General features: G+C 30.6%; 1 protein-coding gene across 1 annotated transcript; it reads right to left on the bottom strand.

Annotated features, from left to right (window-relative positions):
• Window positions 1-9,474: 9,474 nt before the first annotated feature.
• Window positions 9,475-14,727, bottom strand: LOC110614491 (exportin-2). Its single transcript, XM_021756042.2, has 2 exons — window positions 11,525-14,727; window positions 9,475-9,923 (listed from the first exon to the last, which is right to left on the bottom strand). Exon 1 carries the CDS (start codon window positions 14,432-14,434, stop codon window positions 11,525-11,527), a length of 2,910 nt encoding a protein of 969 aa, XP_021611734.1. The 5' UTR covers window positions 14,435-14,727; the 3' UTR covers window positions 9,475-9,923.
• Window positions 14,728-15,124: the final 397 nt, after the last annotated feature.

The following is a 15,124-nucleotide window of genomic DNA, read 5'->3' as shown; positions in this document are numbered from 1 at the left end:
CGACAACGTAGTCATACAAAAACCGCTCACGTATTATTTTATAAAACCGGGCCCACTAAATTCATAATAGCCACACCATTAAATTACATAAATAAATTTAATTAAATCTATTTATTTTATTTAAATTAATTTAATTTTTTAATTAAATTTATATATTGCTATTTAAATATTAAGTAACTAATAATTTAATGTAATATTATCGTTTAATAATAAATATTTTTAGTACAATTTTATTTTGTAATTTTCAACTTATTTATTATTTTTTATATATTAAATTATCAAAAATAATATTTTATTATTAAAAATAATTATATATTAAGTTTCGACTTAATTAACCTTTAAAAAAAATAAAAATTTATTGATAAAAAATTAAATTTATTTTATTTAAGTATTAAGAAAAAAAAGGAGTTTAATTCAACTTATCTAATAAATTAAAGAAGCAACTACTTGTGATGTATAAATAAATAAATTTTGGGGTCAATCTAGTAATTTACTAGAATTCATAAATTTTCTTAAAATAATATAAATTAAATTACGCTTTTTACTGTATAAATTACATTTTAAAAAAATTATATGCTGAAACTTGAAGACAAGATTAGAGGTTAGAATTCCGCAAATCCTTTTAAATTTATAATCACGAATTTCAATTTATTAATGGTTGAAATTTCTTATCAATCACCCATATCATTATTAAATATTTAAAAAATTAAATTAAATTTTTACAGTTAAAAAATAAATAATTTTTATTTCACTCTTTATTTATTGAATATTAAAATTATCGTCGAAAATATTTATCATCTCACATTGTTTTTTAAATTTAACCAATCGTAATATAATTATATTTTTTGAATATATTAATAAATAAAATAAATATATATAATTTAAGAAAAATATTAATATTTATTTTAATTAAAAAAGTATTTTTGCGATAAAATATGATAATAGCTCTTATTTAATATTGCTATGTTCATATTTAATTTATTCATTTTGAATTAACCTTCAAAGCATTTATCTATTTATTTTAAAAAATATATTGATTACTTTTAGAATTTTTATTTGTTTTCTTTTAAATTTTTTTATCAAATTTAAAAGAAAAAATTATTGCTGTGAGAATTAAATATACAAAATTTAAAAAAATACAAAGCATGTGTAATTGTATTTTTTAAAATTATATTCATAATAAGTTTCATTGCTTCATGAAAAATAATTTTTATATATAATTATTTATTTTATTTGATTGCAATAGTCGATATAAAGAACGTGAATAAATTATATTTAAAATATTTATAGTGTTAATGATATTTTAAATTAAAAAATAAAATTTTATATTAATTAACTTTAAAAATATTTTAAATATTAAAAATATCAAAAATATTTTTTTTTCATATGGTGAACTGAACCTGCCTAATTAGCGTCTAACATGCTTAAAATAACTAAAAGTAAATGAAATAAACATATAATATTTTTGAAAATAAAAATTAAAAAATAATTCATTTTATTAAATAACTAAATATATATCTTCGTTTGTTTATATTATAGAATAAATTTTTAAAATTAAAATAATTAAATGAAATTAATAATCGATAAAAAAATGAAATTAATAATAATTTAATCAAAATGATTCTTCTTTTTTCTACGGAATGTAGAAAAAGTATTGAATAAGAGATTTATGATGTGCTTTTATTTTCAAAATACTTTAATAACCCTGATGTGGAAAATAAAGAAAATGAAAAATAATTTAAAAAAATAAAAAAATTATATATTTTTTTATTTAAATAGAGGAAAAATAAAAAGAAAGAAAAAAAATTATTTTATCCTTATTGGTTTTTCTAAAATTAAAAGGAAAAAATAAAACTTAAGAGAAAAGGTATATTTATATATTAAAACCATAAAATTACTGTTTGAAATCATTTTTTTCTTTTCTAATATATAAAATAGAATTATAAATTAACTACAATTTTTACCTTCATTTTAATTTTTTATATATTTTAAATAAAATAAATTAATTTTATTTTCATTATTTTTTCAAGTTGAAATTGAAAATAAATTAAATTATGACTATTAATAGGCAAAAGAAAAAAAATAAGGTAGTTGACTTATGTATTTTAAATTATATATATTTTATTATAAGAAATTGAGTTTGTAATTAAATTTTTAAAAAATTTAATTAATATCAATTAATAAATAAAAATATTGTTATTATATATGAAATGGAAATCTGGTAAATTATATTATTTAATAATAATTTTATTTTATAAAAAATTTAATTTAATTTAAGAGAGAGTGAATATTATTATTTTAAATATCGAATGTTATTATATTTTAATATTTTTTATAAATAAAATTTTTATACTATTTATTATAATTTATTAAAATTTTACCGTATAATATTATTCTAAAATAATAATTCATAATATATTTTCAGTCATTATTATACCATATCCCTTTATTTTTTATTTTTTAATATAAATAAAAATAAAATAAAATAATTAAAAAAATACATTATTATATTTCCATTATTTATTTTTCTGTTTTCAAAATTTTCATTCAGAGTTTATACGATAGGTCCGTTGGTTTACTTAAAGTAACTTGGTTTTTTCTTGAAAAGAAAAAAGACAAGTAAAATAAAAGTGATTCCATGTTTTAATGGTTTAAATTTTGTAAATTGAATTCTGATAACATAATTAGTTCACTAATAATTTTATTCATATTTTTTTAAAAAAATATTTTTTTGTATATACTACAAAAACTTTAAAAAATGAATTAGTAATTTTAAATGAATAAAACAATATTCATTTCAATGTTTTAAGTCCTTACGAAAACTTAAAAAGAAATGTTTTTTTTTTAAATAAGATTTTAAAAATAATAATAATAATAATAAAAAACTCAAGAACAGAACATATCCGCTTAGTCTTGTTTGATTATCCAATCACAAAGCCCAAGAAAAATGAGATGACTGCCTTCCACGAGATTCAAAAAATTCATTTATCACGCGACGCCAGCTCCGCAGTCACGCGTTTTGGGCGGCTCTATTAATCCATTGCAGAGCATACACGTTTAACACTGCACACGCGGTCCACGTGCTTTACATGGTGAGCCTCTTCTAAGATCTTATCTATCTTATGCAATAAAGACTTTATTAGTCAGTGGAAGGCAAACTCGCACCGGCCCCATTCTGTTTCTTTTGTACAAAAAAGTCAAAAGCCAATGAATAGCACGTGACTCTAACGTGAATCCAGGCTGCCTCGGGTTTGCTTGCGCTTGCCTTCTGAAAACAGTTTATTATTTATAATTTTTTCATTTTTTTATTGTTCATTATTTATATTTATATAATTTTTATGTTTAAAAATATAAAATTTTAATTTTTTTTATTTTAATTTTGTTAAGGTCGACTCAAAAAAATAATAACATATAAACATTTAATTTTAAATTAAAAACTTTGACTTTTGAGTTTATAAATTTATAAAAGAGAATGCTAAAAATGCAATTATATTGATATAATAAATATTAATTTATTTAATAATTAATAATTTTAATTTTTCATTGAGAATGTTTTTTTAAATTTTTCATTATCTCTACAAATTCTTTCTCCATTAATATTTTTATAAGTTAATATTATTTTAATAAATTATTTAAACTCATCTTAAATTTATAAAAAAAATTAAAAAATATTATTTTAATAATTAGCCCCTAAAACTTTATATTTTTCATGATCCATGACTTTTTAATTTTGAAGATGATTTTTTTAAAATTTTATTATAATTATATTTAAACACTTAAATTATTTTTAATAAAACTGCATTAATTTTATATTTTGTATAAATTATTTATTAAATCTCTGGACTAATAATTTACTTATTTATTTTAATAATGAATTTGATCAAAATTAATTTAACTAGTTTACTATAATTATAATAAAGTTAAAAAATAATTTTATTGTTTAAAATTAAAAAAATGAGTTATAATTTAAAAAATAAAGTTTTAGATTTTTACGCTAATATCTTATTAATATTTGTGCCTTTCTTTTTAATTTCGTGTAACGTGTTTAGCGTGTGTCCATGTTTTATTAATAGCAAAGCTAATTGGACGGACATTCCTTAGTGACGTGGCATCACTTCACTCCCTTTATCGTTGGTTAATGGTGGACCTGGACCTTGAGGGTAAAAAAAGAAAAGGTAGACCTGGCCACGTCCGGTTTCAACTGTAACGGATCAGGCCGGTCAAATCAGGAATAAGAGCCCACAAGGTTTCAGTTCTTGAATCAAGTTGAAACTGTTTATTCCGGAGCGGATTTTTACCGACCCTTATTAAACCCATACCGAAAACCTACCGGTTCGAACAACTAATTTCAAGCCCCAACATGCTCGATCTTTTTTGTTTTACCAAAAAAGTTAAATGAGTTTATTTCGTTTCCCTCACCTTTTATTATATAAATTAAATCTATTACATACGATCGTTTTCCTATTTAGAATAATATTCGATAGATCTAATTTTTCTTTTATTCCATAATAAATTTGGTTGTTTTTTTTTCTTTTTCATATGAATTTCTCAATATTCGATTTAATAAAAGGACTTGTAAAATAAAAAATATAATTAAGGGTCTATCGGGATGCCTCCGGTAGAGACCCTTCGACATTCAAGTCAGGTTCAAGAACTGGTATAATATGAAAAGGTCAGGGTTGGAGAGAAAAAATAATAATCTGGGGCTCCCCTCGAGAAAAAAGAAGAAGACACCCTCAAAAAAAGATCCCTTCTCTTTTTTACTTTTTAGTGACGTTCAACGGCCTTTCTGCTATTGTGCTAGCTGTCTATGTCACTCAAATCCGTACGTATAGACGTGTCAGATCCCTCTCCATGCCAGACGACCATTTAATTTTTCCGGCGCACATACGGACAGGGCTGCAAAGTGACCGGACCAGCTCTTCTCCCTCACGTCACATCACCAGGCTGGGCTTTTTCTTATTGGATCTGGGCTCTCGAATAACCCATCCGGTTCGGCGTGTCTGAGTCGAGGCCTGAAATGCTGAGTCGGTCAATTCAAGAGATTTTGTGAGTTTTGGATCGGTTAGTTCATTTGGACTTGATCTTGCCCAAGGTGGATTAAGTCCAACCATCATTGATATTCATTTTTATTTAATGAAATTTTATTAATATAATTAATAATTTTACATTAAAAAAAATAAACCTAAATTTTTAAATTAACGTATTTTAGCATATAGAATATTAATAGTAATATAATTCAAAAAAAATCAACTTGAAACTAAACTAAAAAAATATATAAAAATAATATATTTTAATTTTACAAACCGATGACAGAAGTATGATAAATAAAATATTTTTAAAATAGCATTTGGGTTGAAAACGACGAGGTAATGCATTATTAAATTAACCAATTTTAGTTTAGCTCTATTCTAGCAACACCATACAGTTTTTTAACAGGTTTCGGCTCAACAATCTTCATAAACAGGTAGATTTAATTTTTTTTTTTTTATAAGGCATAAATATAAATGATGTAACCATGTAATTGAATCTTTTCCACCTTTCATAATTCTAAGATCAGTCGTTTGGCATGACCATTTTTTCTTTTATGAATTTCAACTTGTTTTTAGTTTCATGTTATATATTTCTATTTCGATTTCAGTCTCAATAATTACTGATCATATTTTCATCTCTCGATTTCAGTCTTTAGAAAAATTTACATGATAATATTTTAATTTTTTTACATAAACTACTATTTGTCAAAATTAATTACTTATTGCAATTAGCTAAATATATAGGATTTGCATTTGAATGGAAAGAAAATTATATGAAAAATCGCTTAATTCATTAAAATAAGCAACATAAAAAGAAAAAGGTTTAATGTGGTGGATACCAAATATGTGGGTGTTAATTGGTTGAGAGGATGGAGGCTCCTCTGGTATTATTTGATTGGTTACAGCTGGGCTTTCCTTCATTTTTACGGACATGTTACACTTACTATAGCTTTGGGTTTGTGAATTCAGCACCTCCAGCTCCAGGAATATATGCTATTAATGCGATTGAGGTGTGTGTATCTGATCCCACAAAGTAATCTATCATGTGATTGATTAAACAATTAATGCGATTATTAGAGTTGGAGCATTAAATATTCCTTATTTTTGTCTGAAAGCAGCAGCATATTAAGAACTTCAAATTTATAGATTTAAGACAGCACGCACGTACAGCTCTTTTTCATAATTACCTTTCGATCTTTCACATGTTTGTTTTTAATTTATTCCAATCGTTGCCCAAATGAAAACAGCTCAATTGCCATTAGCAAAATCACTTCCACGTGTTATATTGCTGACGGAGGATGCTTTAAGAAATTATAAATAATTTTGTTCATAATTATCATGTTTGTTGCGTTCACTTGTCTTCATCAGTAGCAAAGAATTTCGAATATTTTTAATATAATTAAATATGAATATCCCAATCCTGTCATTGCCCACTTCAATTTGAATATCATAGTTGCTCTCAAATTAAGCATCCATGATGAACGTAGGTTGTTGCTGGTATTCAGTAACTGTGTTTCTGTCTTGCCTGAGTGAGATTTTGTGTCTTGATTTAGTCTAATTGTTTTTTAAATTTTTGTATTTTGATTTGTTGTGTTTGATTGTTGGCTGTTAGCATTTTTAGTGAGATTTTATAATGAAGGGTCTATTGTTGCTTTCCCTTCTGTAGTATAATCTTTGAGCTATGATCTTAATCTATTGTTGTAACTCACTTGGCAACTTTCAATACAAACTTGTTTGCATGGTTAATTAAATATCGCTTACATATGAACACTATTTATTTTCAGTTGTCTTCTTTAGACCACAGTTTTTGAATTATTTTTCAATATAAATAAATATCAATATCCCAATTCAACGCCATTCACTTCAATTGTTTTTCTATCAAATTAAATATAATTTAATAAAAATTTTTAAAATATGGTTTCAAAATATTGTAAAGAGTTAAAGGTAATTTTCATTTGACGGACACTAAATTTAAGTCACTATTTTATTACGATCAATAAATTTCAATTTGTTTAAAAAAATTATTAACGTTTAGGTATTTATCTGAAATAGTCAATCAAACGAGTTTTTGATAAATTTTTTGATAAAATATACACGAGACATGTGCTATGTAACTAAAAAAAATTTATTTGTGAGAGTTTCTTTATATACTAATATCAAATTTAAACTCTTTCAAATTAATCTCAAATTTCACTATTATACTTTTTTTTATTTTCATTTTTAATTTGAAAATTTTCAATAGAGAAACAAACTCATCAATACCAATCAAAATCTCTTCTTTTTCATCTCATAATAACTCAAAAATCAAATTTCTTCCTCATTCTCCCTCTCTTTTTCTCTCTAGCTTTAATTACTTGTGATTTTTCTTTTTTTTTTTTTCTACTTATTTCTCTGTAAAATCATACTTAGTAGACTAAATCAAGCTAAAAAAACCTAGAATTAAATTGGCTCACTATCAGGGTGAGCAGTATTCGGTTTAAATTGAAAAAATCGACCGAAACTAATTAATTTTAAAATTCAGTTAGATTTTTTATTCGATTCGGTTCGGTTCGATTTTTAATTTTAAAAATTTTGATTATTTCGGTTCGGTTTGATTTTGATCAGAAAAAAATTGAAAAAACCGAACCGAACTGATTAATGATAATAATATGTTATTTTCAATAATATAGAGAAATTAAATTATATTAAAATTAAAATATTTTAATTAAATTTTAAAATATTAAAAATAAAGTGTAAAAAATAAAAAATTTATTAAAAATCAAAACCGATCAAACCGAATTGAATCGAACCGAATCAGATCGATTCAGTTCGATTCGATTTCTGATCAAAATCAATTCGGTTCGATTTTTATAAATACTAAAATTTCAATTTTCGATTTATTCAGTTCGGTTCGATTTTGAACCGAACCGACCGAATGCTCACCCCTACTCACCATCATCAGCAAGAAGAAAATGTCATTTCTATACAAGAAACAGATCCACACCCACATATCTCTCGCCCTCTAAATCCACAAACTCCTCTATCTTCCTTTCCTCTTCCTCCACAAACAATGCTGAGCCTATCATTAAGAAAAAGAACACTACATTCAAGGGTTTAAGATGCATCGCTAGGGAACAACGACAACAATGGAATAGTGGAGAATTTGAATCTTAGAAGTTGTTTGGTTATTCAGAATGTGTGGTATGGACTTGGAATTAGGTTTTCTGCGGATGCTATTATTGGGTCTGTGGGTTATGTTATAAGGAAGAGAAATGCGTCCGGGGACAACAAAATTAATCAAAGGGGAGGGAGGTATGCTTTGAAGATCTTTCTATACATTTTCATTACATTCTTATTTTAAAATGGCAAGAATAAAAGATTTCCGACATGATCATATATTAGCTTTGAATCCATCTTATTCCTTTTTACTCAGAACCTTATGGAGTCCCACATTGTGTGTGTAGAAGCCCATCGTGAAATTCTCTGACATGGCAAAATTTTTTTTTTTTTTAACTACTTAAGACCTAACACCTGTGTTTCGTAAAAAAATTTGTCGAAAACTCACTCGAATGACTATTTCAGATAAATATTTAAACGTTGATGAGTTGATTGATTATTTCAGATAAATATTTAAATGTTAATAATTTTTTTAAAATAAATTAAAGTTTAATGATTGCAATAAAATAATAACTTAAATTTAATAATCATGAGTGAAAATTATTATGCAAGAAAATCGAATAATTTCTCTTAAAACTTCAACTTAAAAAAGTATAAGGAACAAATATTCTAAATGGGAATTACTTTTTCAAAAATATTATAAAAGAATATAATAAAATTTTTTGAAATATTTGAAATACTCTTAAAATAAACTGCGTAAAAAAGGAGAATGTGCATAATAAACACGATTATTAGAATGATCAGTTTTCTGCTCTCTTATTGTCCCTTTTTTTAAGTAGGGAACCATAGAGTTTATATGACACCCAAGTCCACATGGGTATATAATTATAATTATAATTATTCCATGCTTAGAATACGTCTTCCGGTATCCTGTCAGTCATGAATGCTTTAATATAAAGACATTAGTAGTAGACTTGTATTGAATAGAAAGCAAACATATATATGTATATATAGAGATGGGAAATTACTGACTAGGAGGTGGTAAATGATGGGGACAATAAAAATAATAGCGGAATGCTTGCGAACTGAGTAAGGAGAAGCAGCATGTCACCTCAACTATCACCTTGTACACGGCATTCATTAGTGATTCTAGTGAAAAATGGCTTATTGCTTGGCACTACCATGACACTTGTCTATTGTCAGAGGAGACTTGATCTTCTCTCAAACTTCGAGAAAAACTTCCGCAATTGTAATTAAGTGTTTCGCATCTAAACTCTCGGTTCCCTCAGCTCCCGATTGACTTCCACCAAAATTCAAAAGCTAAGATGGCATCCACTACAAGGAATGCAAATAACTGCCAAAATTTTCAACAGATAACAACCAAATTTTAACTACACAGAAAATGAACCGACTCCCTCTAGGAACTGTTTTTCCCCTCCTTTTACATGAACTCGATGACCAAACAAAAATGCATGGCATAGAAATACACTGACATGACAACTAAGTGATATCTTCGCTAGTTCGCTCCAAAGCAAGGGTAGTGATTTGTTACAACAAAATCCAATAAAAGCCCATTGTGGATATTATCCTCTTAAGCAATGTAAAACTCCCCCAAGCCACGCGTAAGACCCTATACTGTCGCTGCACGAGACCTTGTGACGTTGCAAAAACAGATAATTAGCCGACTAAATCCACCGACCGTAAAGTAAAACATGCCATCTGCTCACAAAAGCATGTTGAAAAATACTTGTCCAATTGACCACAAAACAGACCTCTGTTCCTTCATATAAGATTCTGAAAACAACCACAAAATAACGGTAAGATATTATGCAGTTGGGAATAAGATCAGCTAAACAAGGCATAAATGAAATTCAAAGACAACACCAACTAGGCATATGTAACCCTTTAAATCCACAATATAGTTATATGTCAAGCATCTTACAATAGAGTGCAAATATCGAAGAAATCTATCACTTATAGCATTTTTTTTATCTTATCTTATTCTAGGAGTAGATATGTTTTATCTTTATCTAATCAATGGAGAAGATATGTTTAATTAACAGTGTATTTGGGTAGGACTCTTGATGTAAGCTTTCACTATAAATAAGGCCAATTTATTACAAATAAATAAGCATATTTATTTCAAAAATTGTGAGATTAAGACTCTCCCTTTGTCAAGGCTTGAGGTGTTAAGAGCTTGCTCTAATGAGCTCCTTCTTGTTTAACATTCCGTGACGCGATCCCAGACGCGGGGCCACAACAAAATGCTCCACCTCCTAGGAAGTTAGTTTAATAGTGGAAACCAAACAAAAGAAATTTTTTTGCACTTCATGAAAAGTTCTACTTTAATCTACTTGTCCTCAACCAAACAAAACCCTAAGAAACTTGGGCACAAATAGTAGAGAAGTTAATTCAAGATCATTTAAAGAAGACAAAGGTCCTAGTTACGGATGACAGAAGCCAAAGATGGGCTACATAGTCTATAACCAAGCCAACCAAACCCCTTAGTCGAAACAAACAACAGACTTGCAAAAGAGTTCATGAAAAGAAGTTGCCGATAATAGGATCTTAAAAGAAGCCAAGAAAGGGTGCTCCAGTGCACCCAGCATGTAATATATATATATATATAAGGAGGAATAGAAAGAGAATAAAGGAAATAAGCTTTTAACAGTTGCAAACTATTTTAAACATTTTGCACTTAAGCTTGCAAGGTTGCAGCTGTTATCCATTTTCAAAAGGTTTCCTACACATTTATAAAACAAAGGCAGGCATAATATTTTAGGCATCATGACATCAGTCAACTATTTACTCGATTATAACATCTAAAACGACAGAATACCAGATGGCCAAGTCTCATTTCAAAAATTAAAAGAAAAAACTGAATCCAAGTCAACATAAAGAATTCAAGCGCTATGTAGGTGTTTCAACTAGATAACTTCAATCTTTAAAACCAATTTCAATCTTAAAATGCTATTAATTAGCTGCATATAACCAAGAAAATAATACAATACTCAGTACTATTTTATCAACAGCAAAAGTAAAAGAAACATATAGAACAATCACACAATATCACCACTAACAATCCAAGAAGCGAAATACACCGCTTGGCTTCCACTTAGTCAAGCACAGTTAAAGTCTATAGAGTGATCACAACTTCACAAGAAGCAAGATGACTACAAAATAGCATCTCCCCCCCCCCCCTTCTAATTCAGGATCACAGAAAAAGGAAAACCTCATTAGGGTATGCAAGTTCAGATTAAATCTAGGAACATTAATGCACACCAAAATTGTTCTCAACCAGTTGTGTCATATAATATACTTCATATTCAGTAGCAAAATTAACAAGATAGCATATTAACCAGAGACAATGGCAGCAATTTAAGTTAGCAACTCACTCAAACAATTGGGCAGTTGTAAGTGGTACAAAGCTGCAATAATGCTGTTTGATTTGCTGGCTCAAGGTTTTCATTGATGACCTGGGGATACCTCCCAGGGGAACGAGCAGAAAGATTTGCCAGTGAAGCAACTAAAAATTGCTTTGGATCCTTTATGTCCTTAAGAGGGTCTTCCTCCTTTTTCCCAGCATTGTAAAGATTGACAAATGTGGCAGTATAACCCACATTTTCCGCAATATCTGGCATTTCTGGTTCATCTTCAACTCTATCCTCTTCTGGCCGGGAGAGAAGGGTAACAATGCTATCCAGCATTTTTCCCCAGTGTCTACTAGCTGCAGCATCCAAAAGGGAAGGAGACTCACAGATAAGTTTACTTGAGGCAACTGCAGCTAATTTAACTTCAATGGGTCCAGTGATTAGCTTAACGTTGGGAATCCAAAACTGCTCCAAAATCACCAAGAATATATTGGGTTGAACTGCATTCATTGTGTCAACAAGGTTCACAGACCCGTGCTTGACCAGAAAGAGTGACATAAAAATCAAGAGAGACTTGACAAATTTTACAGTTCGCTTATTTTGCAGGCGTGTGAATAGGGCATTCCAGATGTGAACCATGTATGGAGCAATGACACCATAGTCAAGATTTTCAATCACAGTGTTAAGCACATAGAAACCCTGTTCATCAGTACTTGGGGATGCCACAAGCCTGTTGAATATCCCGAGCACCTGGCTGAGTCTCCCCTCTTGGTTGAGCTCATGCGGTGCTTTCTGAAGGAAAGCTTGGAGTAGACGCACAAGGGCTGGAACATTTGAATTTCTCTTCCATGAATCAGGAGACAGGAGAAGAGAAAAAATCTGCATGTAATTGGGCGAGATTGGGGGTCTACTCAATTCAACAAGTTGAGCCAAGAGCTGGAATGCATAAGGCAAGAACTCAGTGACATCATTTGCTAAAATGATCTGGAGGCTGGGAAATAGGCTGGTTTCAAAGGCTGGGATGAGAGAGATGTCCCTTTCACATGCACGCCTTACAAGAACAGCCACTGATTCAAAGAGATAATGGTTGAATATAGGATTCTTGGGATTTTTGCAAACTTCATTAAGGATTGAGGTCAATCCAGCAATGCAAGGTGCAGCAATCTCAGAGGATATTTCTGCCACTCCCAGAACCCGCATGATACACTTCATCAAGTATTGATTCTCCTCAGACTCTGGAAATTTCAGGGCATTAAAGAGGTTACTCATTAACACTTGTAAAAATGGAGCAATATCTGCGGAATTATACCGTGGCCTTCCTCCCTCATCCTTGACCAACAAGAGTTTCTCTATACAACTTGCAGCATAAGAATGAACTACATTAGACTCAGCACCCAGGAACCGGACCAAATCTTGGAACAACTGAACTGCCAGAGGCTTTGGTATCAAACTCCTAAATACTGTAAAGAACTTGAGAGCACCAGCCTTCAGCATTGGAAAACCATTTACATCCTGATTCCGCAACTCAGGCAATATCACTTGTGCAAAAAAGTTCTCAACATCAACAAGATCGGTTGAAACAGATGTGCCCCCAGACTTCTTAGTTGCAAGGGAAACAACCAAATAAATTGCACAGTCCTTGTCCTTCCAATTTGCTGCAGGATTAGCAGCATATGAGTTCAACAAGTTCTGAATCTGAACAGCAACCAATTCAGTTACCCGTGCCCTATAATTTGTAGCAATCCCCTTAAGCAATTCACATGCAATCCTCCTCCTAGTATCAAGATCACTCCCTTCCATATCCCTCCTAATGAACTCAATGTAGTTCATCTCAAAGAGCTCCTCATCCTCATCCCTCAACCGCACATTAGGAATCACAATACTTTGACAAATCTGTGGGATGACCCCATCATTGGCAAAAAGAATGTGTTGGACACTAGTACTAACAGTAGTCAAAAACTTAATTGCTGTAACAGCTAACCTGTCCCGGGTGGAAGACTGGGATACATTGCCTAACAGAGTCCAAACAGCAAGTGCAAAACCTTCCACATACCCCTTAAACTCCTCTTCGTTCTTCTCCATGTAAAGACTAATGTTCTCACATACTGCAGCCCTAAGGTCGTCAACTACAGCTAGTCCGTCCGCAGTGCTCTCCAGTGCAGGATAACTGGTGGTTAAATATTTTTTAAATTCATTCATCCACTTGTCCATGTTGTCCTCGAAGAATTCAGGCAACTCTTGAAAATTCAGCGAGTAAAATATCCTGCAACATAACCTCTGGGACTCAAATAACGGCTTTAGGGTTACAGGGGAGCCACCACCTGAGCTAACCGTTGAGTCGATTAAACCGGCGGTCCTTAGAAAAATTTCTAACAATGGAGCGGCAAAATTGTCCAAGCAATACTTCAATTCAAGTAAGAGATCGTTAGTTTTGTATTGATACCGGAATTTTTTGAAGATGGAGTTAGCCGTACCGAGTACACCATTAATGGAGACGTAATCGTTATTGCCGGAGGCCGCATGGAGGTTGGATATTAGCTCCGGAAGCAAAGTGGGCCATGATTTGGGGAAATCGTGTTTGCCAATGAGAGAAAGCGATTCGCTGAGCTGTGACTGAATGCGAGGAGTCGAGGAGAGCATGAGACTAACGATTAGGGTTTTGATCTGAGCTTTCTCGGCATCGAGGATAGGGGAGAGGGAAGACTCCGGTGATGGAGCCCATCGTGAGCGGAGATGGTTCTTAAAGTTGACGGCAGCAGCGTGGCGGATCTGCTCGTCGACGGAGGGTTCAGCAACTAAGCGTAAAACGGCGAGGGCATAATTTGGTTGGTCGGCAGCTTCGGAGAGTTTGGCTTCGGCGGCGCGTCGTGGCTCCGGTGCTGGAGAGAGAGTATGGAGAAAACATTGAGATAGGAACTCTGGACTAATTTCCATGATCGGATAGAATGTGGTTTCTGTTGCGCGTTTGTGGCTGCGCTAGGGTTCACAGAATGCGGCTTTTTAGGGTTTGAGAGAAATAAAAAGAAAACTGAAATGGGATTGGAAGTGGTAACGTGAAAAGAAAGAAATAGAGAGAGAGTAAAATGGCGAAAGAGAGGCAACTGGTAAGTAGTAAATGAGAGCGGGCGATGAGAGGGAAAATCTCGAGAATTTCAAAGGGGAGGAAGGGAGGGAGGCTTTAGCTTTCAGGGCAGTGAGTTCCGCTGCTTGAGAAACGGGAGACGCGTGGCTCTGTTTGGTTCGTCGCGGACAATAGTCCAATTCCGTGGATCGCTTGGGCTCCCAATCAAATGCCCAGTAAATAAAAGATCAAAACCATACAATGTTCGGCCTAAAAGCTAGCTCCCTTTGTCATCCATTAAATAGCCCAAGCCCAAAAAGCCGAGATAGTATTACATTACTTGCCCTTGCTGTTTGATTTCATAATACGCCGCTCAGCTTTTTTAGCCCGTTAGTTTCTTTCCTATAGAAGATCATAGATTTGTCAATTAGTACAATTATTGTTCAAGGATAATTTATATTCTCTTTTTATTAGTTTAAAAATTTGTATAAGCTGAGAAAAATATTTTTAATTTATTTATTTATGAAATGAATTATGTTTTACAATTAAGTTATTTTAAAATT

This window comes from Manihot esculenta, chromosome 1, assembly GCF_001659605.2.
Source record: "Manihot esculenta cultivar AM560-2 chromosome 1, M.esculenta_v8, whole genome shotgun sequence".
In the NCBI taxonomy this organism is placed as follows: Eukaryota; Viridiplantae; Streptophyta; class Magnoliopsida; order Malpighiales; family Euphorbiaceae; genus Manihot; species Manihot esculenta.
This window is presented reverse-complemented; position numbering and strand designations above follow the sequence as displayed.

Excerpts from the sequence above, each read along its gene's own strand:
- LOC110614491 (XM_021756042.2), bottom strand. The coding sequence starts at position 14,434 with ATGGAAATTAGTCCAGAGTTCCTATCTCAATGTTTTCTCCATACTCTC.